Below are 27583 nucleotides of genomic sequence, written 5' to 3'. Positions count from 1 at the left end.
TTATGACCCAGCTTTAGTCTTTTCATGTAGTTATTGATTTCACCAATAAAGTGTGCATGGCTCAGTTGAGAGGAGGAACAGACAAGTCATAGAAGGAAGTTCTGAAATGTTTTAGATGCAAATTTCTGGGACTGCTAAAATAATTAGTTTACTCACTCTGTATGCACATTATGATACAGACAGAGCTACATGCAGATACTCTGACCATCCCTCTCATCCATCAGTTTTTCATCTGAGAGAGATTCGCTAAAACTCTTCTATTTCTAGCAAATATTTCAATATCACTCTCTAGTAGAGGGGCGACAGAAGGTCTGTCTCTGAATGTAAGTACTGTAATGTAGCAGTAATATTGAATTATTTCCCAGTGTTGGATGCACACACACTCTCACTATATGGTGTGGTTTTCACAGCTACCTGAGAGACTGGCTTGTCTCGAGGAACTGCCCTCTAGATGCAAGCTGTCTAGACCCAGTGTTTCTAAAAGTTTTTTTTTTTTTTCCCGAAACCTGGGAAATGAGTAATGTAGTCAGTCATTACCCCATTAAATGTTTTCTTCAAGGACATTTTTGACAGGATGTGTAAAGTCTCATGAAACAATCTGCTGAAAAGAATCTCATGACGCAGGGTTTGAGATCAGAGTTTTAATTTTCTGGCATTCAGAGTCATTAAATGAATCACACATTTTTCAGAAAAGAACAAACAAAAGTAAAACACTTAACACACACTTGGTTGGCTCTGCTCTTGTAAATATTGCCTGTACAATAACATCTGAAGGACCAACTCTCTCCTGATTGATTGATTACCTTCTCTGTGTTATTGGATGTGAAACTGGAATGAAAACAACACAGAGCTGACATGTTGTGTTGAGCGTTTCCAATAATTTTATCTTAAGTGCTTCATCATGTACAAGTTGTTGCTCACAAACTGACATTGTCCAGCTGGTCACGAAATGTCTGCGTTGAGTGTTGACTATTTTTATTGTATTACGTTCCCGTAGAGTCATCCACTTCATCAGAGTGGAGTACTGGCTGCAGTGTTGGGCTCACATGTGCATTTCATTTTATGAATATTTGCTATTTTGAATTTTGCTTCTCTTGTTTCTACTTTGCTCTGTTCTCTGTGTTTTTTGTGCGATTATTTTTCTGCTCTGCGAATCTTAACTCAAATGCCTTTTCTGTTTTTATCAGGTCTGGACTTCAAGACATTGTACAGGACAGCTAGCCCCTCAGGTTCAGACAGCCCAGTGTACAGCCTGACCTCTGGTGAGTTAGTCTTATATTAAATTGTTTTTTTCACAACATTTCATAGATATGTTTGGATTGTTTTTGGAGCGTTTTTGGAGCTGTTTTTCACCTGTGCCTTCACATTTCTAATGTTTCTAACAATACGTATATCTCACCTGCCTATTGAAAACTGGAAAATAATTCACTTTCTCTGTGCACGCTTGCTTAGATGGCTCACTCACTCACTACCTTGAAGCCTAACAAAACATCTTACCAGCTTTATCTTTGGTGAATTGATTTTGGTTGGATTTCTCTTGTCATAAATTACCTCTAACTGCCTTCATATCTCTTTTTGGTGCAGAGAGTGACATGGGTCAGAAAGATGTGGGTTACCTCTCTGAGTGTGTCCTGCAATACCTGAGAGACCTCCCGTCACCTGTCATCCCTGCCTCTATCTACCCTCACCTTCAAACTGCTGTCACACTGCAGCAGCAGGTCTTACAACAGTCAGCAGGTAGGTCTCATCTCATCAGTCAGTGCTTTAACATGACACTTCTATTGAATAAACGCCTGTTTTTCTAACTAGGAGTGGATGTCATCTCTGTACCTCCTTCTGAAATGGCTCGTTAATGGATTATTAGCAGAGGTCGTAGCTGATACACATCACAGGATCTGTACATTACGACAATTTTCCAAAGCATACCATTATAGCATACTATATTTTTAACTTGCTATGTTCCAGGAGGCTTTTCAGGAAGATCTGAAATAACATTTTCCATCTTTTTTTAAATTGCTCGTATTGCATTTTAGAGCTGGAGTTGTTCTGAAAACATCCCACTGTTCGAGTTTGTTGAGGTGCTTGTGAGAAGTCCCAGCATATATCAGTTAATAGTCAGCTGCCTTTAAGTCTTGAAATGATTAATCTATATTATTAGAAAATCAACAAACGTGGAGTTGGATTTTGGAGTGTTTCACAAGAACATGGACACACCAGTAAGGAACTGTTTTTAAAACCTCTGCTTCCAACTAGATTACCATGTGACCACAATGTTGCTTTTGCAGGGGAAAAGTAGTAAGACGGACCACATGTACATGTTCTCTGTGACGGATTATCCATCTAGATTCAAATCTCTCTGGTCTTAACTGCTCACTGAAACTGGTGGCTTCCTGGGACAAAAGAAAAAATGTATTGTACAAGCCCACACACATTTGTAGTTAATGGGGTTAAACATGTAAACCATGGTATGGTTCTTTGAGAGAGCAACTAAAGTTTTATTATTTTAAATCTCTTGGAGTTCCTGACTACTTGACATCTAGTATTAACAAAATAACTCTTAATTCTAGGAAAATTCTTGAATTAAGTTGATCTTTGTTGAAGAAGGTGAAATAATCTCATCCTGTTGGTATATTTCTGCTTATTTTGAGAAAATATTTTTTGGACTCAACAGAAAAAAGATAACCGGTTAAGATGGGAGTTTTGTGCAGTATGATAGAACAGCATGAGCCCAAAATTGAGCTGTGTGCTACTGATGTTGTTTTAGTAAACAGAAAGGTCCCTTTCACTGCTTCAATGACTGTAATTTAAGTAAAAGAATTATTGCACAAGGCCTAAAATGAGCCTTGTATGCTGGCGATCAGGGTCAGTCGCATGTCAGCGTCAAGAGAATAGAGTTCAGTGTCGGTGGAGGATGAGCTCACTGAGGCATGTTAGAAATGCTTCAGCTGATTATCCTCTGCACAAAGGGTGCCATGATTTCATTTCAGATATATACTAGACCTATCTACAGAAACAGACATTGACTTCACTGACCATGCATTGTAATTACTTTAAAAATACCAAACTATAGCTTAGTTGAAGAATCAAAGTATGGGTCAGTATTTTTGTTTCACAGCTTCACTGACATTGCTCCAATACTCTCATGATGAAATTGTATAATTGAAAGTGTTTATAAATATATCCTGTTTGTGTTTCTTTGCACCACTCTCCCAGACGGTGCAGTAGCTGGTAGCCATGACAGAGAGGTGAGCCTTGTCCTCGAGAGCTCCACCACCGTCCCTCTCCATCACCATCTCACCCTCCAGTACCTCCTCACACACCTCGCCAAGGTCACCCAGGTGCAGGCCAGCAACGGCCTGGACACACACACGCTGGGGAAGATCTTTGGGCCACTGCTCATACGGACAGGTCCCTCTACCCCCTGGTAAATAATTTTTGTTCTATACAGAAATGTGAGTGAAGGTGAAATGATGAAGGATTAGTCAGTTCTGTGGGACATTCAACTGCTGTAGTAAAAAGTAGTTTGTGTCCTAATGTCAGCCATTGTCATGTTAAACTCTTTCTGCTGCTGATTGATTGATTGATTTATTGATTGCAGGTTGTCTTTGGATGAGAAGTTCCCTGCCCTTGTGGTGGAGAGGTTGTTGATAGAGAGAACTATGGAGCAAGACCTCACTCCTCCAGGTGCGTTATTTTTTATTAAGCCTGCAGGGAATGATGTTTATCTTGCCTTACAGCACACACGGACACATATTTTATTATTCATTACAGACAGATTTATACTTGTACGTTATAGCAGTTTCCAGGAGGTTTATATGTTAAGTGACGAATTCACTCCATTAGAATAAACGCTTTTAACAGTGATCTGTGTGTTTCCGTGTTTGTGTGTCTGTCTCTTTGTAGTTCTTCCTGCAAAGCCAGTCAAGTCAAAAATGACACCATCAGCCATGACGGAAACAAGCAGCCTGCTGAACGATGCTGAGTGGTACTGGGGAGAAATATCCAGGTAAAATATGGAAGTAAACTGATAGTGTTAAGGAGTATTAAACATTTTCTGCCTATGATAGAAGTGCAGCATTTCAGTCAACAATTACCATGTGTAATGGCCTCAGTTTGTTAGGATTAGGATTAAGAAGTAGTAGTTCCAGTACACAACAGATGCAACAACTTCCAGAACTCATTGTGCTTATCGTATCTATTTATGATTGCAGATATGATGTTATTATTTTGTAGTTGAATTGCTGATCACAGTTAGCGTTAATGGAGTAAAAATGTTGCTGTGTTTGCAGAGAGGAAGTGAATGAGAAGCTGCGAGACACTCCAGACGGTACCTTCCTGGTCCGAGATGCCTCGAGTAAACTGGAGGGCGAGTACACTCTCACCCTCAGGTAAAGCAACAGTTCTGGTTTGAAGTTTCTTTCTGTACATCTTCAGCACTGTCATGCAATCTCCAGACTACGTGCAGCTAAAATGTCTTTGTATTCTCATTTGGCTTCTGTCTCCCCCTGCAGGAAAGGGGGGAACAACAAGCTCATTAAGATTTACCACAGAGACGGGAGGTATGGCTTCTCAGAGCCTCTTACCTTCCTGTCTGTAGTGGAGCTCATCAATCACTACCGCCATGAGTCCCTGGCCCAGTACAACGCCAAGCTGGACACCAAGCTCCTGTACCCCGTCTCCAAATACCAGCAGGTTGGTGATGCTGCAGATTATGTAGTTTTTTTGTAGTATGTAGTTTGTTTTTTAATGAGTCTTAAATTCACTTTGCAAACTTTGTATCATCATAAATATATAAATAATAACAGGCACAGTCTGCTTGATTTATGTTTCATTGTTACACTCTGCTTTAATCTGCACGTTTTTGCACGTCTCAGCTGGTGAAGGAGAACAGTATAGAGGAGGTGGGAGAGCAGCTGAAGGTCTATCATGAGCAGTATCAGGAGAAGAGCCGCGAGTATGACTCTCTGTACGAGGAGTACACACGCACCTCACAGGTACAAGTTCAACACACACGGACACACAAACACATTCAGAAACAGGGAATGTGTTGCGCAGTAAAAAACTCAAAATATTGATGTATGCAGTATAAAGTTTGACATGTCTATCTCAACTACATTTTTAACATAAGCAAAAGCTTCAGACTGAATGAAATACAAAAAACATCAAATAGAAAGTTTGTCTCTCTCCCTTTATTCCACAGGAGCTACAGATGAAGCGCACAGCCATTGAGGCTTTTAATGAGACCATCAAGATCTTTGAGGAGCAGTGTGAGACCCAGGAGCGCTACAGCAGAGAGTCTTTGGAGCGGTTCCAGCGCGAAGGCAACGAAAAGGAGATTCAAAAGTATATTTGTGTTTATGTGTTATTTAGGCATTATTAATGATCCTAGTTTAATTGGAATCGTTTTGTCATATTTTCTTTGCTTCGCATTTGAGACGTAATTTTATCATTCTCTCTAATCAGGATCCAGAGTAACTCAGAGCGTTTGAAGTCTCGTGTGAAGGAGATCCACGACAGCAAGCGGAAGCTGGAGCAGGACCTGAAACAGCAGGTCTCTGATAACAGGGAGATCGACAAGAAGATGAACAGCCTCAAGCCGGATCTCATGCAGCTCCGCAAGATCAGAGACCAGTATTTGATGTAAGGCGAATGAATTAAACATTTACTCCATGCTTAAAATACATGCTCACGCAAACTCTAACATGAGTTTCAAAACTGTCAGTCAGCATTAAGTCTGAGGTGTTCTGGCTTTGCAGATGGCTGACACAGAAGGGGACAAGGCAAAAGAAAATCAATGAATGGCTGGGCATAAAGAACGATGCTGATGAGTAAGTGTTTGAAATGAAGCAACAGGGACTTGTGTCGTGATGACCAGCTGCTGTCGTATCTCCACCTGTAATTTAGAGGGTGGTCAGAGCTCAGTGTTTTGTTCACGATGTGACATGCGCTTCAGTGTTTGCTTCATTATTTATGCATTTCCAGCTCCTACTCTTTGGAGGAAGATGAGGGCTCACCCCACCATGATGAGTGCACCTGGTACGTGGGTGACATCAAACGCACCCAGGCCGAGGAACTGCTGAGAGGCAAATGTGACGGTACCTTCCTCATCCGTGAGAGTCAATCACAGAAGGGCTCCTATGCCTGTTCTGTAGTGTAAGTTTGTGTTTATTCTTTTTTTTTAAAGGGAAAAAAATCACCCATAAAGTGATGTTTGTGATATGGTGATGTATCTCTTTATTCACATCGACAATTGGCTAAAAGTAGACGATGTAATAACTCCCTGAACACTGTATATAGGTCTTCATGACAGGAATAGTGTATAGAATAGACATTTTGTGAAATATACACTTAGATGAGAAGATTGATGCCACTCTCATGTCCATACAGTAAATGTAAGGCTACAGCCAAAAGCCAGTTAGCTTAGCCAGCTTTTTTACAGCAAAGACTGGAAACAAGGGGAAACCTCTGTCAGACAAATTCACCTAGCAGCAGCTCTTAAGCTGTCTAACCTGTTATATCTTGTACATTTTGACATTTTCCTTCCTGACAATATAGAGCTTCTGTAAATTTGATGCCCTTCCTTCTTTTCAGTGTGGAGGGTGACACCAAGCACTGCGTCATCTATAAGACGGCCACAGGTTATGGATTTGCTGAGCCCTACAACCTGTACTCGTCCCTCAAAGACCTGGTGCTCCACTACAAAAACGTCTCCTTGGTCCAACACAACGACCATCTGAATGTAAATCTAGCCTACCCAGTCCTGGCCCGCTCTCAGAACCAGAACCAGCACCCCAGATGAATTATCCACCAGCAGTGTAGGATGCCAACCAGGGTGGCGGAAACTAAATTTTCACTCAAATGCATTGGGAAAAAGTATACATCTGAACAGTGCTTCTTCATGTGTTTTAAATGGTGGGTAAAATAGACTCAGCAGCCACAATTTAAAATTCATACATATTTTTTTGGCTGGAGGCTGGTGCTAATTTCCCACCCTGACCCCAGTCCAGCAAAGAGCACTCCTTGCTAACGGCATGGCTTCAAATCAAGCACACTGCTAGCAGTAACTAAGCACTGTACAGTTAGCCTGGCTGACGCAGCCAGTTTTATCTTGAGGAGAGTGTCGCGTTAGCCAGCCATGACTGTACAGTGTCAGTTATGAAAATAGTGCGAGAAATTTACAAGAAAACACCTTTAACACAGAGAGATACAAACAGACTAAATGTGTTAAAGGAAAACAAAATAAGCACACAAAAATATTGGTTTTCAAGATCGTGAAGAGGAAGAGGAGAGACCAGATGGGATGGGATGATGGGAAATTTTACCGGGGGGCACTTTTTTTTTTGCCTTGAACACATGATGACTGTCCATAGACAAAGGCCCGATCTGTCATCCCCAGACTGCCTGCAAACTCTCCATAGACAAAAGCCTGAGCTGTCATCCACTAAAAAGGACTGGCTTGGCTAAACCAGGCTGCTCGCTTCACACCTAAAGGCGGCTGAGAAACCGTGGACCGGGGGAGGGCGTAGTCACTGGAGCCTGGGGGCTGGGGTGGGGGAAGAAATTGCTGGGGTTGATATTTTTAGGGGGTTTTAAAAAAAAAAAAGATTGACTCAATTTAAAGCTTGCTTAAAGTGCCATAGTAATAGCTTTGAATGACCACAAGCCTGTGTCACTAGAACAAGAGGGCACGTCGAGGTTGAAAGAAAGAAGAGAAGGAAGGAGGGAGCGAATGCCTGTCGACATAGACAAAGCTACAGCTTTAAAGAATACACACATATAGGTATATTTTTTACGAAATGATCTTTATTTCCAACTGCTTTGGCTCGTTGCTCTCTCTCGGCGGGCCTCCTTCTGAACTGACGAGGTACAACGTACAGCAGATGCTGTTTTACAGGATAGAAATGCATGGTAGATATTTGGTATATTGTGAATATAGAAATACTTTTTAATCACAATACACTAGATGAAGAGGTACATTGATAAATGCAGTTCCACATGATTCAGGTTTCCTTCTAAATGGAAATTGTGGAAAGACTCCTGCATCAAACGTCTCTTTGTTTCAAACTTCTTCCTTCTTTTTTCATCCTCTTTAATACTGTAGCACCTGTAGCCATTGACTTAAGGCATAACTGTTAGTGCTCCTCTTACGTGTCTTGTTTCTATATGCTAAAGACACTTGCAGAGCATCAAATCTATGTGATTATTGTATCTTCGGTACTGTATTTGCTTCGTCTCTACTTAGATTAGACTGTTTTAGTGGTACAATGTCCTTGCAGATGTTTATTGTTGGTTTTTTGTTTTTTGTTTTTTTTTTGGATGCAGATTTACTCACGGTACTTCCTTTCTCCCCCTCGCACTTGACTGTTCATTTCATCACAAGCTTGACTCACAGAGCTGTAGAACTTTGATGTACAAAAGAAAAAAGATAAAGCAGTAATATAACTCATGTACAGTATATTTCAGACACACATGCAGTCAGTGTATGTGACTTTATACAGTTTCATCGCTGTGTTTCTTTATGTTTTCGGAATATTTGCTATGCTCTTAGATTCTGTTTAAGGATGCACAGTATCCAGCTAATGTGAGCCAAATGAAGGATGTCTTTTCATGTAGCAAGAAAGAGAAAAAAGAACCAGTCCTTTTGCCATTTAGCATGGCCTCTGTGGTCTGAGACATTATCTAGTACAGTATGCATGGAGTCCTTCGTTTGGGTTGTGTGTGTGTTTTGTTTAGTTTAGTTTTTTTTTTTTTACTTGGCACCAGTGGTTGATAATTGTGCTTTTTGTAGTGCATATAAAGTATGATGTGTGGTGAATATAGTATTACTATAACATTGTAGTAATATGCACAATTAGTCGTATGTGGATAATAAGTTTTATATTTACAGTTCTCAGATCAGTTCCCTTCTGTTGTTCTGTGCTGTGGCCGTGAATCTCGTTCCCTCATGTTCATTTGGCTTGAGGTGAAGATTGTACCACCTCTGTTCAAAGCACAGTTCATTTGTGTAAAGGCAGGGTTATTCAGTTGTTAGTGTGTGGTCGATGAAAAGAGGCATCGCTTGATGTCACTTTAAAAATTGATTTACGAAGTTGATTTCTTGAAATGAATGAATATGAATAATCTCTCAAATTTCTTACACATATAGACTCAGATTGCCAAAAAGAGAAAAGTATTTTTATAGAGAGTTATAGAAGAGTAAAAAGTTGTTGGCAGTAGTTTTAAAAAACAGTGCACTGCTTTTAAGCATTACACATTTGGTATTTCGGATCTATTTTTATTTTTGTTGAGGGATAGAAACTGATGTTTTGTCCCTAAATGAGATATTCGCCTACTCCTCTTGTCATCACAGTCAATTATTAGTTAATATTAAAGCTGTGTTTCATCTCTAGACAGACTCACAGGTTTCAGGTCGCAACATTTTTCAGACAACAGACCAATCCCACGTACATGAAAAGTTTAAATCAAGACTTAAGTTTTGATTTCAGTCAGGACGAATCAATTGTACTGTACTTTGCACAGTTCTTGGCAAGCAGAAAATCCCAAGAATTTAAACTAGAGGTGACAGCGGTGCTTCTGATTAGAGGGCTATAAAAACATGTGAGTGAGACAGATTAGAAGTGCCTTTAGTCATTGTGATGAGCTTGTTTTCTCCTTGTTATCATTGGAGCGTTGCTCCACAAGATGGTGCCACCACCACCACATGCTGTGCCCCATGGTTCACATATTTGCCATTTGTCTAAAACTTAAGGGTATCTGGCAAATAGTTGTTGTTGTGTGTGTGATTGTGTGTTTGTGTGTCTGTGTCTGTGTTAGAGCAAATCTGAGCGTGTTATAGATAATAGAGTGACAGATTTGAGTTGTGCCTCTTTGTTGTTACATCTTTAATTGTTACATATTCCTTCTTTCTATGGTGGAGGCTGTACAGTAGCTTGGTGCTCTCTCTCTCTCTCTCTCTCTCTCTCACCATGCACCCAAGCTAGCTTTCTTTGGTGTTTTTTTTTCTGTTTGTTTGTTTTTTTGGTATATTTTTGAATATAACTCAGAAGATAGAAATGTGAACCGTACACATCCGTGGCCCAGCCCAGTTGTTTGAAGCTCATTTGATAAGCTCTCAAGTTAATGCATGCAACATTTCTCAGTGTTTTTGTATTGAGAATCAGTTCCTTTGTGAACAGATGTTCTGGTTGAGTCATCCGCCACTGCTGACACATCCATTATCCAGTTTGTTGGACCAACACTTTTGTGACTGCACTTTTTTTCCTGTTCCACACACTCAGAGTAGTGTATCTAATGCCCAACAACCATAAACTAACAGACAGTGGTGAAGCTCAGTTGTAATAGTGTTTTTAGTTGTTAGTTTTAGTTTCCATACAGTATATATCAGGAGTGATTGACATTTTTCTTTATGATATTGGAGTATACAGTGTACAGTATATGCTTTTGTTGTTTTGCGGTAAACAACTGTCATGTAATTCTGATGCTTTTGACTGATTGCAATGTTTTCATGATAGAGTTAGTTTTACTATGTGGACTGTATAAACTCTGCTTTTCAAACCAACTTTAAGGAGAGCCACTGGCTCATTATGCAATTTTGTGTCCACTCAGCAAAATTGTCCAACTTAACAAGACAAATAGCATTAATTTTCTTAAACGGTCGGTTCATCCAAATTACCTAGACATTTTTTCCACTTACTCTGAGTGGTATCCAGGGATAACAGATACTTTTAGTTGTATTAGATTTTGAGAAATCAATTCTTTTCAACTGAGGACATCATCAGTTTTCTTTAGAAAACTCTGCATTATCCAGAGTAATGAAAATATTGTTGCTGGAAAGACATGCAGTATTACTGTTTAACAACTGGTAATATGATTTCTTAATGCTTTTACCAGCACAAAGAAAGTTTTTTTTTTTTTCCCACCTCCATTGCACTGTACGAGGTGGTGACAGAGGTTGAGTATCTCAAAACCACAGCATATGGAAGTGAAACTAAATGTTTGGCTAGATACCACTAGGAGTAAGTGAAATCTCTGCTGGGGTGTTTTAGGGAGATTTGGATAAATCAGCCATTAAAGAAATATGTTTGGGGAAATTTAACTTTCACTTTAATCCACAACAGGTCAACTTGTTTCTGAGAAGTTTGTGAACCAGAACCATGAATGGTTCTGCCTCCATTTGAGTGATTTGCTCTGTTTTTCTAGTTCCTTAAAGAAAAATAGAGAAGTAAAACTGAATAACTTACTACATACTCAGTCACTTGTTAAGATGAACATTTCTGCAGTGTACTTAAAACACTTTCATCTGCCATATATGCCATGTTAATCACAGATGTTTAATAGCTAGAAGCAATGCAACTTCAGTAGCAATGAAACCTGGTCAGGCAGTGAGACGGGCATGAAACGGGCAGAAGATGAAGACTTTATTGCGCTTTGATGTAGAGGTGAGACTTTGGTCCCACTTTTCTTCAACGGGTCTCTTAAACCCGAAGCTTTCATCCTGCTCATCTCTTAGATATTATGCATTTGTGTCAGAGCTTCTTGAAAAACATTTTTCTATACAACAAGTGATCATTCAAGGAATTAAATATTTTTTCATCAGCTTTGGTACACTGTAAATGATATTTCTTGAAATGGCCTCATACGCAAAGCACATCTTTCACTGACTACAAGGAACACATATATTTGGTGTCTATTAAGGTTTGAAGAATGAGAGGCATACTAGAGAATAAATATTTTGAAATATATTCTTAGATATCTATATTTTTGGATTATGTAACGCTGATTTGGATTGTGCTTGAAACAAATCAGAACGAGGCTTTGATGTGAACATGATCTTTAGACTTGCTCCACGGCTGCTTTGTACTCAAGCAGTTATTGAAACGCAAGCGTTTTTACTAATCAGCTGCAGTGAGCTTCATCATGATCAGCAACAAACTTTGTGGTTACAGTCGATCGACATACATGTAATCTATTAAGCATGATTATCAGGTGTGTTCAGAGGATGAAGCAAGCTCATGTACATGTGTTAATATTTACAGAGCTACGTATATATGTTAAATGCAGTCTTGGCTGCTTTGCATTTATTAAATATTAGAGAAGAGTTTTTTTTTTTTGTTTTGGTTTTTTTCTTGAACATGAGAATCTGTTATGTCACATGGAAGATTCTGGTTGTTTTTGTGAGTAGAGGCAGTGTTAAAATGTTGCACCACAAAAGATACACTTGGAAGCTGCCGCAGAGATCCACCACAGGTTGGACACTGATGCTGTAAAAGTGAACCATCTTACCACTGTATCTTTTCTTCCTTGGTTGATCTCTGTAGTCGCTGAAGGGGAAGTAAAAGTAGATCCTGTTTAGTCTGACAGAGAAAAAGGTACATGATTCAACGGTTCATGATCACTCCTTTACGCAGATCTTTGTACATGGAACAATGATGGCATTAGAAAGTGTTCTTTTATGGTGCCTGAGTATATATATAGATATGTATATCTATATATATCTATATACATATATGTTTTTTTTTTACTTGGCTTTTTAGAAAAGCTGATAGATTTGTCTGTCCAAGTGTTGGTTATTTTTTGTTTGTTTGTTTATATCTGTTAATGATAACCTTACAGAGCCTATAAAGAAAAAAATAAGCTAGCTTGAATTTTTTCCTCCATACAGAAAAAAAATACAAATGTTTACAATATGTAATTAACCAAATAGTAAATATGCGTTTGAGAATCAATCTGTCTGTCCCTCAAAGTGGCTGTGATAGATTGATTTATATTTCTTTATTTTCCTCTGTCATTTTAAACTTGAAAAATGTTTATGAATGCTTGTTCTGTTTTTCTGTTCCTCTCTTTTTCATTTTTACTTGTGAGAACAGTGCTCCCTCAGTTTCAAAATAATAACTCCACCAGATAGTTCAACAGAATTAATTTGTCCATAATACAAACTGTAGGCATTCATCAGTCTTTGTCATTCTCTACCTGCTGACTACTTCACCTTACACTGAGCCTTGTATGTGCAGGACTGTAATCCTAACTTGAGACGCTGTTGCATCTTTTGCTGTTTATATTATGTACAGTGCGGTAGTTTTGGTGTCTCTCTGGTCACTCAGTTCAAAGAATTTATAGTGGGCGACACCCACATGTTGTGAATAACTTGCCACTTGCTTGTGTATAATTTTAGTACATATAGAAAGTCTAAAATTCAGGAATAACTATCAAGAGGCATCCTGTTCTTGATTTTTGCACTACACAGCAAATAATACTCAAATGAAAAGGTGAATCAGTTGCTCGATTGGTTGGTAAACTAATTCATAAGACCAAAAAGTATCCAATATAGTCTCAGCTTGAGTGTGATTTCCATTCAAATATGATGACATTAGCAACTGCACTATCATTTCCCCCTTCTCTGCCTGTATCCAGTCAATGAGAGTTTGTCATTTGTTTGATTAAATCTGATGTGAATGTTTTTCACTGGTGTGCAGTAGTTCATATTCAAGACCCAACTCTGAACGTTAGAAGACAGGCAGCGGTCCACTCGGCAATTAAGTTACAGAGCAGCAGCAATTTATGTCACATATCCATATTTTTAACCCAGTCACAACACCCATTGCTCTATAATGTTGCCCAACAGGTTGCCCAGTGTATCACTGCCTCAACAGCAGGAACAGATCCATGGTTCTCAGCTAATTATGATGTGGTCTACTCTTTCTTTCAAACACAGTGAATGGAAATGAAGGGGGCAGTCCGATAAAGCTACTCTACACCAAAGTGCAATTGAACTCAGAGGGAGCACTGTTGTTTCAGCCAGTAGAGGCCTATTGGTTGTTTGTGTGCCCAACCCCTATGCACGAAAAGATGGTTATTCTTTGTTCTCTTCTCTTGTGTTATCCTCCCTCCGTTGGTCTGTCTTAATTCAGATGCGACATTTCTTCTTTCTTCCTCTCTCGTGTACAGCTTGCTTCAGAGATGTGTTTGTCCTCAGACAGGTACTCTTTCATCTGTACGGTTCTTTCTTTAGGCTGATGCAATGATTTTAAAAGACAATAAAAGATATATAAAATGAAATATGCTGTCTTGGATGTTTTTCTGCCTCATAATTTTAAGCTAATTATCACCTTGTCACACTCTCTCATATGTTCGTGTCCTAGTTATAGTCTGGCTGACTTTGCCACTTGAACATGATAACATCCCTTGTTTATAGCACATACTTAAAGGTGTACTGTCACTTTAGGGGCAAAAAGTAAAACATAAATCTATACAACTTTAAAATGATCCATATATGACTGTGTCAAAAAACAATCATGCATACGGTGGTTCTCAAAATCTAAACTATTTATTCCTCTGTGAGGTTTAAACAAAAACACAGAGGTGTTATTCCATTGCCCTTCAACAGTTTAGGGGTGGGTTAATCCACATTAAAGGTACGCTAAGGAGCTAGTTTTTGACCACTACAGAACAATGTCTCTAGGATTGGGTCCCCATTTTGTTTGTATTGTATATGTGCACAGTAATGCACAACATAGCAAAGCACCAACAAAGGCAATGACGCACACAATTCTTTAAATGTAAACATTTGTTTGTTTGCATGAAAGTCCCCCAGGGTACCTTTTAAGAAAAAAAAAGCATTTTCTCACCTACCTTTACCTGTGTTTTCAGGTGGAAACTTAGTAGAAAGGAGTTCTAATGAAAATGGTTTATAGTGAGGTCTGCGGTGCAGAGTCTAGAAAGCAATAATACTGTTTCCTCTTTTAAAAGATGGTTATTCGATGCTGTGAGAACCACATATTAAACATTAGTCACTTCCATTATGTTAAGGTGAAGACATAAACCTGATAAAACCACAAACCTATCTATATTACCTGGGCAAACAAGACCATGAACCGTCTGGATGGCTATATGCCTCCAGAGGGAAGTGAGAAATGTGTGTGTTTTTGTGATTAAGTGAAGTAACACCTCCTTATGCCGTGTAATCCACATTTCTGCACACTGTCGGTAGATGCAGCAAAGGCACACAAAATCTAATTCAAACATAGCACAGCTGAAGTATTTTACTTCTTGCACACACAAACTGAAACTGTAAAAATAAGGTTGTCTTTTAATGTGGTGCTTTAGTTCGATCTGTTCTAAACCCTAAACTCTAAACCAAAACACAGGGAAGCAGACCGGAGTGAGTCACACAGTCATTGTTGTGACCTGTCTGCTTTATTGTCTCTGTGTCCTGGTTTTGGAGGAAAACTGGGTGAGATCATGTGAGAGTCACCAGGTAAAGCCTCTCATAATGTTCAAGGGTTTGAGCTGTTTTGCTCTTATGATTGTTGTTGAGCAAGACCCGTGGACTGAGGAACTGAGCTGAGACATGTTAATGACAGCTTCATGTTTAGCCAGATGATGTGTCAAAGTCATGATAAGAGGCCTATCTGACAAAACACACTGTGTGAATTGGTCATAAGACTGTGATTCTTTGTGGTGATATTTTCAATTTCCTTATTCTTCTTTATCTGTGCAAGACCAGTTAAGTGTGACTCGCCGTGTTGAATTACACATTATACAGTGCATTGAGTGTTATTAGGCGTAATCTCAGTAGTACAAAGCCTGAATTATAAAATAAATTACTCACACTTTTCATTATTCATTAATGGTCTCACCCAGTTATACATTTTCTACCACCAAATCTGCCTAACACAGGTTTTTGAATTGCCTGTGTACCACATTGTTTCCCTCTTTGAAACAGAGAGCTAATCATGCGTGGTAACAAACAAATGCCCACGCAAATCTCGTAACATTTGCTCTAATTTCTGTGGAATCACATTTTCCCAAAACAGCAGCTGTGAGGTCTCTCCGCAAAGATCTCCGTTCGTTACAAGTGACGCGGTCTTGATCATATGATCGAGAGCCAATCAAAAAATAGGCAGCCTCCACGAGGAAACAGCGGGGCTGTATTTAAAGCTCGATACAGTAGGTTGTAAGTCAGTGGTGTTTTCGCTGCCAGGTTTGTGTCTTAGTGTTAAATTAAATAAGTCCTGTGCTGCCGCTCAAGATGAAGGCTGCTCTGCTGCTGATTTTGACTGTTTGGTTAAACAGTCAGTACGGGGACTGTGCTCTCTCTTCATGCCCCTATCCTCCATCAAAGTGGTGCTCATCTCTGGACTCAGCTATCCAGTGCGGGGTAAGTTCCGTTGACGTATTAGGACAGCCTTATCTTTTTGAAATGGCCGGCGTCCGTGAAAACAGAGCACACGTCAGATAACATGTAGTTCCGGTCAACAGTTTAACTACCGTTCTAAATCACTGTGCCTGATAAAACTGCAGGAAACCATAGCAACAGTATTCAGCCCGAGAGATGTTATCTTTGAACTTAGCAAGCTAACTCACCGGCAAAACTTCGCACAAACTTAACGACACGAATGGCTGTTTCAAACTCAGCTTCTCCTTGAGGATATTGTAAGCTGTATAATAGTACTCTTCGAGGTGTCCAGTTTCAGAAAATAATTTAGTCGGCGGATGAGACAATGTTCATACGACTGTTTTGTGGTTTTTCCCCATTAGCTTACGTCGTTGTTTATAAGCTATCAGTTAAGTCAGTAACTTTAGACAGAAGCGATACTCAAATTATGTCGTGTGTACACTGCGCTACAGGTTCCTCATTGAGGAAGTGGTTCAGTGGAGTATTTTTTTAGCTGTAACTAAATGAAAAAATAAGCGAAGGAGGAAGCAAAAATTCCCCTAAACCGGTGACATACTTAGTATAGTATTCAACCTCTCCCTCCTTCCCTCAGTGTCTGGCTGCCTCTCACTCACAGAGACACACTCCAGTGAACAGACAGCTGTCAGTCACAGTGCCTGAAACCTAAAACACATCTGGTTCAAGTCACATCTAATCAGAAACGAATTAAAATCCAGAACATGCTCATTTGCTTTGCATATTTTGGGCGTCTGATTTTACTGTGGCACTGATTTAAACTGACATATTAAAAATGCTACCATTGACCCTGAGCTCCCCTAGTATTGTGTCAAAATGGAAAATGGCCTTACCCTGGATACAAACCCTAGCAAACACACACACAAGCGGAAACAGGGAGAGTGGTCAGACAAAGATTAACCTCTCCACTTTTGTCCTCTTCGTGCAGGTTTTGAAGGAGTGCCTCATGTCTAACTTCACCAGGTCCCATCAGAGAGGAGATTCAGTCAAAGTGGGCCTTTACTATGAGAGTCTGTGTCCTGGCTGCAGACAGTTTCTCTCTTTGATGCTCTTCCCCACCTGGCTCTTGCTGGGTGACATCATGACTGTTAATCTGGTGCCTTTCGGAAATGCAGTGGTAAGCAGTGAACCAAGCAGCTTGGGGGTGTGATGGGATTATAGTACTACTGTAGCTTATGAAGTGTGTAATGGCGTTGTCTTAAAATGACATGTGATGTTTGTTTTAAGCCATAAAACCATAAGTGGTCACAAAATAAGCAAATAAACATGATGATCTGATGGAGTATTTCCCTTTGAGTTTGCTGGTGAGAAAGGGATAAACATGTATATCATAATGTCAGTTAAGACATTATGTTTGTTTGATACTAATTTATAAATCTGTTGCATTTACCCCACCCTCCGACGTCAGGAGAAAGAGCAAGGGCAGAAGTATATTTTCGAGTGCCAGCATGGAGAACAGGAATGTCTGGGCAACATGATTGAGGTAAAGTCACACCTGTAATGCACAGAGAGAAAACTGCTGAAAACTACTGCAAAATATCCTAGGTTTATTATTCCAGCTACATATATATTTTCTTGTCTGCATTGTCTCATAGCAATGTCACAATGTTGTCACTACTAAAATTAGTTGATTGTTGTTCATGTGTGTTTTCTGCCCCACTCTTCAGACCTGTATAATGAACATGACGGATCTCGCTTTCCCGATCATCTTCTGTATGGAGTCTTCATCTGATATCCTCAAGTCAGCCAAAACCGTAAGGAAGTCTGAGTGTGTGTGTGTGTATGTGTATGTGTATGTGTATGTGTGTGTGTGTGTGTATATGTGTGTGTGGGCACGTTTATCCAGTCATTAGGCTGTTGTCTGTTTGTCTGCCCCCTTTTCTCCACCATCTTTTCAGTCACTGTCACTTCCCCAACATATTATTATATTATTTGCCTCCATTTGTCATTTGTAGTGTACAGAAATCTACAGCCCTGACTTGAGCTGGGACAACGTCATGACTTGTGTGAAGGGTGATGTGGGAAACAAGCTGATGCATCAGAACGCCTTGGAAACCAAAGCCCTGAACCCTCCACACCAGTATGTGCCCTGGGTGACGATTAATGGGGTAAGGCTCCTGTGGCATTCTGCAGAAAAACCAGAACTAGGAGACTGCTAGAACCTAAATCTAAAGAGACAAACTTCAACCTGACTTGGAAGTAGAATACATGCAAGTCCAGACTTCTGAAATTTCCGTCCTGACTTGTTTTCAAGCCACTCTCTCTGCAGTGCCCCCATTCTGCCTCCACTGCTGCTGCTGCTGCTCGCTTTTTAAACCAGAGACACTTACAGTCATGATATGATGTTGTGATGATTCTGACACTTGATCAGCTCCAATCTGTAAGTGGAAGAGAGCTGTGACTGATGTGCGTCCGTGAAGCTACAGCTTGATGCGACTCCAAAGCTCAGCACAACAGATACCACTGTTGCCAAGCAACCTGAGACCAAATGCACAATAATGACTCAAAACTTGAGTTCACTGTAAAGCAGCTCCATAAGAGTAGAGCAGGAGGAGAAAAACAAATTCTTGTCTTCATCAAGCACCAGGTACCAGAGAAGAGCTAGTTTTACAGAATATAAATGACTGAAAAAAGTTTTGAGTTATTACCCCTTTATCTAAAGCACATGGGGTGTACATGGTTAAAAACTATCACAAAGCCTTGTATTATAATACACTTAATTCACTTGATTTGAGGACAAATTGAAACATTTTACTAGTTTGAATTGGGTTGTTTAGTTCCCCAATTGTATTTTATTTCTCTCATGAAAATATTCATATATTTGCTTAGCAGTCTGTGTGAAGGGAATTATTTTGGACTGTGGGAAAATCACAAGCAGCAATCTTGGCACCAAAGGGTGCTCCTGATCATAAGTGGCCTCAGATTTCTCAGCCATTACATCAGCATCCAGAAAACCCCTCATATCTTAAGACTCCCATGAAATAGCATTCTCTATTGAGACTACATCCACTACATGACACTGTCAGAAAATTGTACTGTAAGTAGGGTGACGCCAGGCTCATCAGATTATTATAGTCTTTGATTGCTTTTAAGTTCAACTCTTGTGCTTGATTCTGCTGATTATTCAGCTCTGTGTTAAATGGCAGCTAACATAAGTCAGTTACCAACAATTTGACCTCTTTTAAATTCAGTTTTTTATCTTTATATGTAGTAAAATTGTGAGAGCTTTAAGAGAAATAAGTCAATTGGCATTTATTTTAATGACCCTTCCTGCGTAGGAGACGCTGCAGCTCTGTCTTAGTTATTTCAGTAACTACCGTTTTTAATGTCAGTTTTTGGGACACAAATTTTCATTCATTTGCAGGAGCACACAGAGGACTTGCAGAATAAAGCCATGTCTTCTCTCTTCTCTCTGGTCTGCAGCATGTACAAGGTACAGTTAATATCCATCAAACCCCATTCATTGACTCTGTGTCCTGCACTTCTGCTTTTTATTACAAGTTTACTGTGTATTATAAAGTTCATAATTTTAGCTTGGGCTTGATCTTTGACCTCTAACAACCTCTTGTGTTTTTTTTTCCAGGGTCCCAAGCCTGAGGCCTGTGGAGGGGAGCAGAAACACTACAAAAGCTACTGCCCCAATAAGTGAAGGAGCAACACTGCACTTGCCTTTTATGCTTGCTCTGTTCCAGGTGTGGCCACTACATAAGCAACACTGAAGAGTGTCATTAAATATATTTTTTTAGTCTGTGATTTTTACAATCTGTTTCTACAAAGGGAAGAATCGATCACCTCACTTTATGATTCACAGAACATAAATACAAAGAAATACTTTCTAAAAAAAATGTGTCATTATTGATGTTATCAACTGAAACCATGAAGCCATAAATGATTTTTGTAGCATTTACGCTTAGTGATTGTGTTTGCACTGCCTGAAATACCCTTTGCAAAGTCAGTGCCCTCATTGTCCTTTGGATGGCGCCATATCTCACGATGGCACCTTCAGTTCCCTGGTACCTGAGGTAATAAGAGAGAGACACAAACAGTGAGTTACATGTACATTGAAATTAGAGAAAGAACTTCTTTGTCATACTACAGTCTTAAAATGTTTTTTTAAACTTTATTTACCAAAGTGCTAATCTCTGAACCCAGAGTACACTTAATTAAACACTACACACACACACAATATATGTTAATAAGCAAACCAGAAATCATAACTAAAGGCAGTGAAAACAAACGAGTGATGTCACATCTGACATTATACTTCATGTTTTGTGTTTGGTGTTTAAACCCAGGTTCATGTGGGTGTGCGGCAGAACAGGCAGGGGTCATTAAAGTTCACAGCGTCTCCTGAGACTCATACTGGATGTTTAATATGTTTCACATCCTATGAGAAATAGTAAATCCATCTACAGCTCTGTTAATGTTAAATATGTTAAAAGGTTGCAGGCAGCAGCCTGATCAAAGCCAGAGTCAGTCTGACCTAACCAGAAGGTCTGGATGGATGCATGAGGTCCTCTGATTCTGCTCTCAGATAGACACACATGAATAATGGCCTGTCATGCAGGCAGCTCCATTACCTGAATCTCACTACCAGCTAACGTCTGCTGGCTGCATATACTGTCTCATTAATACTTAACAGACTTGTTATTGAAATTTTGAAAAAACTAAATTTATTGCATTTGGATTTAGTTTGCTTACAGTTAAATAAAAAGGCCACAGTAGAAGCTGCCAAGTTAGCTGTTGATCAGTAAACTAATGACAGCCGAGGGCCTCTGAAGAGGCGGGGACATAGCTCTTCTTCACTGAGTGACAGCCCAAGGAAGTATTGGTGCCACAGACAACTTCATATCTGATCTTTAATGTGGTTCCTGTATCCTCCTCTTTGGTATTTCCTTCCCAGTTGTCTTGTTCCCATGATAGAGTAGCTGAAAGTATGAGGAGAAATAACTCATCAAAATTTTTCAACTTCACAGAGGTAAGGGTCATTACTCAACCTTTTAAAAAATACTAAAAGGGAAAAATGCATTAAATTAAAATAGTTGACTCTGAGGCCTGAGGACTCATATTTATTATTAATTTTAAAAAGACAGAAAAAGTTAACTGGTCGCATAGTAGTCGTATGTGATTACATTTTCATGTATCTTATGCTTTTTAGTTGTGGAGAAAATTAATGGAGCCTTGTGTGTTGAAATGAGTCCAATCTAACTGCAAGTCCAGGTTAGACCATTTTAAATTAAGAAACATAGTTTACCAGTAACCGTGTCTATTTTAGTGACTGAGAAGAGAGAGTCAGTGTTTGTAATACAGAAAATCAACACTGTTCTCTGTGTCTCGGTCCCCTTGGTCAGAAATGGTCAACAATTAAACTGGAGAGTGTTTTTGACAATTGCTTATGGAAAGGTGGAACTCCCAAGCAGATGGAGAGATAAAGTCACGGGATATGGCAGAAAACAAGGACTCTTATCTGTTGCCTCCCAAACACTGACGCTGAAAGAGAGATGCCCGAAGAGTTAAATCCCAAACACTAGCTCACTGTGAGAATCGTCTATTGTGTCCAAGGTGATAGTGTGTGTGTGTCTCAGGACCTGAAATCAGATAAACCTTCCAAAAATAATGCCCAATTGGTCTTTTAGCGAGGCTCATCACATTTTTGGCAACAGCACAAAAACAGCCCTGTCTGCGATTTACCTTTAGATCTTTTCTTTTAATATACTGCTTCTAGAAGTTCAGCAAAGGCCGAGCTTGACCTCTTCTAGTTTACTGATTTGGGGGGGCGGGTTTAGCTTTGGTGATGAGGCAGATAAAAGTATCTCAGCTGTACGTTATGTGATCTAGTGATATGTGTATGAAATCAGTATAGTATAAATTAATTTCATTTTCAGTGAGCTGTAAAATGACGCTTAGCAATTCACTGAAGTGCTTGAGGTTTAAGAGTGCCTGGAATTCATCTACATTTTGAGGGAAAAACGTTGTGCTTAATATTGTCAATACTAAGCATATGAAGAGAAAGTAGGACTGATAATTGTTGAATTTCATAAAACAGACAACTGAGTGAAATACCACATCTTCATATCATCACAGTCCAGAGTTTACAGTCTGATCTCACCTCTAACTGGTCTTTGTTTCTTCTGTCGTCCAGAGACAGTGGGACTCCATCGAGCAGGCCTCCTGCATTGAGTCTGTGTCGTTCCCTGATGTCAAATGTGCTGTGAAGAGGCTCTGCTCAGGCACCCTGCAGCTGCCCAGGCTGTCTTGCAGACCCTCTGTGCAGGACAGACCAGAAGATGGCTCCCAGTCCAGCCCTCAGTCTGGCCCCGAGTCTGGCCCTATGTCTGGCTCTGAGTCCTGCCCTCTGGTCCGTGTCATCAAACCGTCCAGGAGCCTGGGGACTCTGACCAGCTGCATCTCCAAATCCTTGTGAGTCAGTGATACTATGTGTTGTCTGTCTCCTGCTGCTGATTTGTTGGTTTATTTTTCCATTATTCTCACATAAATTTAAAAGAATAATAAAATCAACATAATTTAATCTACTGCAACTCAGTTCAAAGGAATCAATGCATATACTAACTTTATGATCAGTTTTTAAGTTTAAACTTTTCTTTCCCAAGCAATTTAAATAGTTTGTACTGGCTACACCAGGTTGTTCACATTGTAAACATTTGAAAAACTAAAAGTTTTGTAAACTGCAACATTTTTACCTTAAACTACTGAAGTTTACTTTAAAGTTCAGGTTGTGTGAAATTTAGTGAGTTTTTTCCTAGTTCCCAAGCACCTGGGCAGGTTTTCAAGGTTAATGATTAAAATTACATGTGATCAATCAATAACCAGCTCCTGTGACTCCAGCATGTTGTGTTCTTGTAAGTCAACACAGATTTAGATATAACTTTAGTTCTAGTTTTCAGAATTCAGCAGAGTTTGATGATATTTTTGTTGTTGCCTAACTGCTTAATTTAGGAAGAAAAAGTTGATTTGCTTCTTGAGCATATGATCCAACAAAGCGCCCTGCTCTAGGCGTTGCTCTCCCCTCTGTCACACTGCTGAACAATTATCACCATAAAAGATCAGGCATCATGGCTCTTATGATTGTTGTTTCCACAACAACATTGAAGCTGCTGCTGGAAATACATCTGTTTCCTCCCTATTCCATAACTGTGTATACAGTGTGTGTGTATGTATGTGTGTGTGTGTGTGTGTGTGTGTGTGTGTGTGTGTGTGTGTGTGTGTGTGTGTGTGTGTGTGAGCGTGTTCCTGCACCTTTGTTTGCTGTTTTCTTCACATGTTGAGGGAATGCAGACAGACTTGTTTGAATACATAGGTAAGTTGTATTGCGTGTCGGAGGTGATCAGATATGGCTTCCCTTCTGACAAAGAGACAGTTGTATCACAGTATGTGTGACGGAAACAGCACGCATACAAGTGGTGCTGGTCTGTGTGAGTCCTAAGATGTAATCTACAATGCTGATAGGTATATACAAGGCAATGAAATTCAGTTCACCAAGAAACCTATTGGTGAACTGTGTCCACAGGTCATGAGAATATCTAGTCAAAAATTCAATACTATTTTTTGCAACCTCTTTTACATAATGATGGCATCAGGAGAAAATTCTCATATTGACATACTGTAAGGGTTTGCAGCTCAGTGACTCAGCAATCTCAGTGAATGAATGCTGAGTCAAAACTGGTGACAGGATCAGACCATAAATGCCTGAGAATATATATGCTCTGAGGTTTAAGTCCTGTGAAAATTGTAGGATTTTGTAATATTCTAAAATACCATTTGTTTGAAGTAGATGAGCACAAGTTTTACTTTTTTTTAGACTGGAATAAGTGGTGTGTTAGCCTGGCGCCTAACAAAGATGGATATTTTAAACTTGTCTTGTCATTTGGACTGCTTGTGCCAACATTAATGGCATCTCCATTTATTGTTTTACTCAGATGATAGCTCCATAACCAGAACTACAAACATTACACCTGTATTTATATTTGTAGACTATTGTTTAAAAAAATCCTTTACCAGGAAGACATTTAAATTCACAGAAGTAAATTGTGTAGTTAGGATTTTAAGTGTGCTAAGAAGTGGATGTAAGCGAAAACCCATTTGTTAACACAAGTCATAATTAAATCTCTATTTAATAAAACAATAAACTGTGTGTCTCAAAACTGCCATTCTGCCCAACAGAGTACAGTTTGTACAAAGACACAGTAACCAAAGCAGGAGGAGCCAAATAGATTGGCATGCAGATTCATCACATTTAATGTGCCATTGTCAAAACTCTACAGATGAGGCACTGGAAAATAGGTTCATACATTGTGATGATTAGACTATATTTATTTCATAAATGTTTATATACCAGCAGGTATAAAGCAACACTGACATGACTCCTATGATGTCGATGGACCTAAAAGCTTTTAATTGTGCTCCTTGTCTGGGAAGAGGGCCATGTGCTCGCCAGTTTACAAGGTGGTAGTGCAGTTTTGATGCAGCGCCAGAGAAATTGTTTATGGAGTGGCATTTAAAGCCACGGGCTGTTTAAACCTGACATTACTACACATGTTAGGGAAATCAAATGAAAATGGAAGTGAATTATTTTATGGAGATATCAATATTAAATATTAAACTTAACAACCTCTAAAATAGTCGCATGATGCAGTGTTGTCCTCAGTGGAAAGTTGACCACAGACAGTCATGTAGCCAGTATAGGCACTGTCAACAGTAAAAGTCAATTTTATAGGCTGATGAAAACAAGGTTGAGAATGAATAACCCCTCCCTCGGAACTGCTTCTAGCGTTTGCAAGGCTTTGGTCAGGATACAGGTGCTCGAACTCCCCCAATGAGGTCCCCATCCAGAACATCCCACACAGGCACTGAAGAATTAACGTCTGGCCCATTATGCTCCCAGTACACATTAAAATTGACAGTTACGCACATGATGAGAGTCAGATACAGGAAACAATGTGAATTATGATGATCTGAGGAGGAGGTCTGGAGAACTGGGGTTTCATTTAATGAAAATGTGAGCTAAAGCACGGGATGGACGAGCATAGAGGAAGGCAGATGCAGGTGATACAAGACCTATTTATTCACACTGAAAGGTCTCATGAAGCAAGATTCTTAAGACTTTCTACATTCTTTCTATATAATCCTTATCCTTATCCTATCTCATTCTTATTTTATTCTATTTATAGTTTGTATATTTAGTTAAGAGTTTACAGTGCATTTTTTTAAATCCTATTAATAATTTACTGTTTATTGTTTTGTTTTTTTATTCTATTCTCTATACCTGTTTGCAAGCAGTTGCTGTTGTTGTTTGCAAACTGTCCTGTGTGTTGCTTCTGTCTGTATAAGCTGCTGGAAACTTAATTTCCCTGAGGGAGTCATCCCAAGGGATCAGTAAAGTCTAGTCTAAGTCTAAGTCTATGAATAGGAAGATCTGGGGAACACTGGGTAGATGAGTTGGAGTCAGCATGATGGTGTCTACAGGTCTTGGGTTGTTTCCCTGTCTGGCTGTTTGATTGTAGTAAAAACTTCTCAGGAGATGGATCCAGGAGGGACAAAAAGGACTCCCAAAATCACAAGATGAACAGGGTTTTCTGATTTTGGAGTTGTAAGATGAAAGGCTGTCATCAGAGTCATCAGAGAGAAGGTTTCTTGGGAGTCTCAGTCTATGTTTGGGCAAATGTACCGCTTTGAAAAACTTGTAAGCAGACTCTAAGTTGACAGTTGACCATTAGAGGGAGGTTAGTCCACAGAAAGCTAGAATTTATTACCCACCATAACCCAGTGGACAGAGCACACCATTTGGAGCCTGTCTTGATGACTTGCTTTGAGTAGCATGGAACATGTTGTAACATACAAATGGATGGCGTCTCATGTTGCCGACCCATTAGAACTACGTCTTGATGAACTTGATCAACCCCACTCCAGGACCTGCGGGAGTACCGCCACAGGAATGTACACTCTGTTCTCGCCTCCCTGTATCAAACTTAGAACTGGGCAGTCCTCACCTCTGCCTCTGACGTCCACATGACTGGAATGATGATGCGCTTCGGGGCCAGGATTTGTTTGGGCCCAGCATCATCCTCTGATGTTTTGAGCATGGGGGAGAGCATCTTCACTGCTGGGCATTGAAGCACGGCAAAATCAAAGCAGTTAAGAACCAATGCTGACTGCGCCTGGCACAAGGTTAACTGCTTCATACTAGGATATATTACAGTGAGTCAAATGACTCAAATTAATAAATAGTGATTGTAATTCTTGAAAACTGATGAGAAATGGCCATGTTTATCTCCTGCAAATGAAATATCTGAACAAAAAACACAAGATTAAAGCAGCGTTAAATAATTTTTTTGACCACTTGGGGGCAGTGGAACAAGCTGTCATGTTTACATATTAACACCTTTAATATGGCAGACAACTAGTAACATTACCATTCATTTAGAGTCATGTTTCTGTCCACCTGACGAAAGTTAAGTCCAATATTCAGTCCACCAACCTATCCTGAGATAAATATTTTTAGACTTTTTAGATGCTAAATGATCCACTGTGTTGCTAGCATTGTGCTGGGCAGATAGCATTTGTAGTTTCATTCATCAGACCTTGTAATTCTGGTGCATGGTGGGAACTGCAGAATCTGTTGACAGTTCTCTGTGGGTTCATCACCATGCGTGACTGCTTTAACATTACACATATTATTAATACAAAAATATTGATAAGTGCAGCTTTAAAAGAGGTTTGCTATGCACATTTGATGCATTAATTTTCTTCCTTTAAGTACATTATTTGTGTAATTTGCAAATCTAAACACAAAATCTCAGCGGGGACACTGAGCAACCTGCGTGTCAATGACCGTTAATGGCACTCCAGAGAAAATATGAACCATAATGGTTGTGATGGTGATGCTGAAGTGTTGAACCTAGTGTCATGGAATATATAAACTGGGATGGATGGACCAAAAGTCATATCCTGTGTTATACTCCAATTTTCTATAAAGTCCTCTGAGACACGCTTTGATGACGGCGAGTGATACAAACAATCTTGACACGCATTTGACCTTAATGTGACTAGTTTACATCCACAGTGTTTGTGTTACATTTGGATGAGAACAAATTTCTCTGTCTACTGGTACAGTACTGTAGCTCCAGAATGCATACAGTAGCGTGGCTATGAGTGTATATCCATAAAAAGCCTTTAACCAAAGAATCTTTCTTCCCTGCTCTCCCTACCAGCTGTTGGTCATAGGTTCAGTCCTGTGTCAGATGTTCCAGCTCCCTAGGTTATTTCAGTTACTCTAGACAGCACCGGTGTTCAGCTGTGAGTCCCTAATCACAGGAGGACCTTTTCTCACTCTGCAGCGATAAACAAAGAGATTGGGTGGGGGTGAAGATGATGTTG

At 39.6% G+C, this 27583-nt stretch overlaps 3 protein-coding genes and 1 long non-coding RNA gene across 6 annotated transcripts in view; 3 read left to right on the top strand and 1 right to left on the bottom strand.

Moving 5' to 3' along the window:
• pik3r2 (phosphoinositide-3-kinase, regulatory subunit 2 (beta)) overlaps window positions 1-14055 on the top strand; it is a 33803-nt gene extending 19748 nt beyond the window's left edge. For both annotated transcript variants that reach the window (XM_018677065.2, XM_018677066.2), the window contains exons 4-16: window positions 1188-1262; window positions 1585-1737; window positions 3214-3424; window positions 3599-3684; window positions 3904-4006; window positions 4290-4388; window positions 4512-4692; window positions 4875-4994; window positions 5201-5343; window positions 5464-5640; window positions 5757-5828; window positions 5983-6153; window positions 6592-14055. In XM_018677065.2, coding sequence (XP_018532581.1) covers window positions 1188-1262; window positions 1585-1737; window positions 3214-3424; window positions 3599-3684; window positions 3904-4006; window positions 4290-4388; window positions 4512-4692; window positions 4875-4994; window positions 5201-5343; window positions 5464-5640; window positions 5757-5828; window positions 5983-6153; window positions 6592-6799 — 1799 coding nt within the window. In that variant the 3' untranslated portion in view covers window positions 6800-14055. The remainder of the gene's footprint in view (window positions 1-1187; window positions 1263-1584; window positions 1738-3213; window positions 3425-3598; window positions 3685-3903; window positions 4007-4289; window positions 4389-4511; window positions 4693-4874; window positions 4995-5200; window positions 5344-5463; window positions 5641-5756; window positions 5829-5982; window positions 6154-6591) is intronic.
• Window positions 14056-15932: 1877 nt separating this feature from the next.
• ifi30a (IFI30 lysosomal thiol reductase a) lies at window positions 15933-19942 on the top strand. Its single transcript, XM_018677060.2, has 7 exons — window positions 15933-16156; window positions 17118-17306; window positions 17598-17672; window positions 17857-17943; window positions 18145-18297; window positions 19554-19622; window positions 19773-19942. The coding sequence occupies exons 1-7, from the start codon at window positions 16028-16030 to the stop codon at window positions 19836-19838; spliced, it is 768 nt and encodes a 255-aa protein (XP_018532576.1). The 5' UTR covers window positions 15933-16027; the 3' UTR covers window positions 19839-19942.
• On the bottom strand, window positions 19842-22448 carry LOC127142374 (uncharacterized). The gene is made up of 3 exons (XR_007813048.1): window positions 22299-22448; window positions 20891-21117; window positions 19842-20206 (listed from the first exon to the last, which is right to left on the bottom strand). It is a non-coding gene; the product is annotated as an uncharacterized LOC127142374 (long non-coding RNA).
• Window positions 21018-27583, top strand: part of pde4ca (phosphodiesterase 4C, cAMP-specific a) — a 50672-nt gene continuing 44106 nt past the window's right edge. For both annotated transcript variants that reach the window (XM_051070100.1, XM_018677051.2), the window contains exons 1-2: window positions 21018-21167; window positions 22332-22609. In XM_051070100.1, the coding sequence (XP_050926057.1) occupies window positions 21126-21167; window positions 22332-22609 (320 nt within the window). In that variant the 5' untranslated portion in view covers window positions 21018-21125. The remainder of the gene's footprint in view (window positions 21168-22331; window positions 22610-27583) is intronic.

Source organism: Lates calcarifer, linkage group LG4, assembly GCF_001640805.2.
Source record: "Lates calcarifer isolate ASB-BC8 linkage group LG4, TLL_Latcal_v3, whole genome shotgun sequence".
In the NCBI taxonomy this organism is placed as follows: domain Eukaryota; kingdom Metazoa; phylum Chordata; class Actinopteri; family Centropomidae; genus Lates; species Lates calcarifer.
The sequence above is the reverse complement of the archived record's forward strand: the minus strand, read 5'-3'. Positions and strand labels throughout refer to the sequence as shown.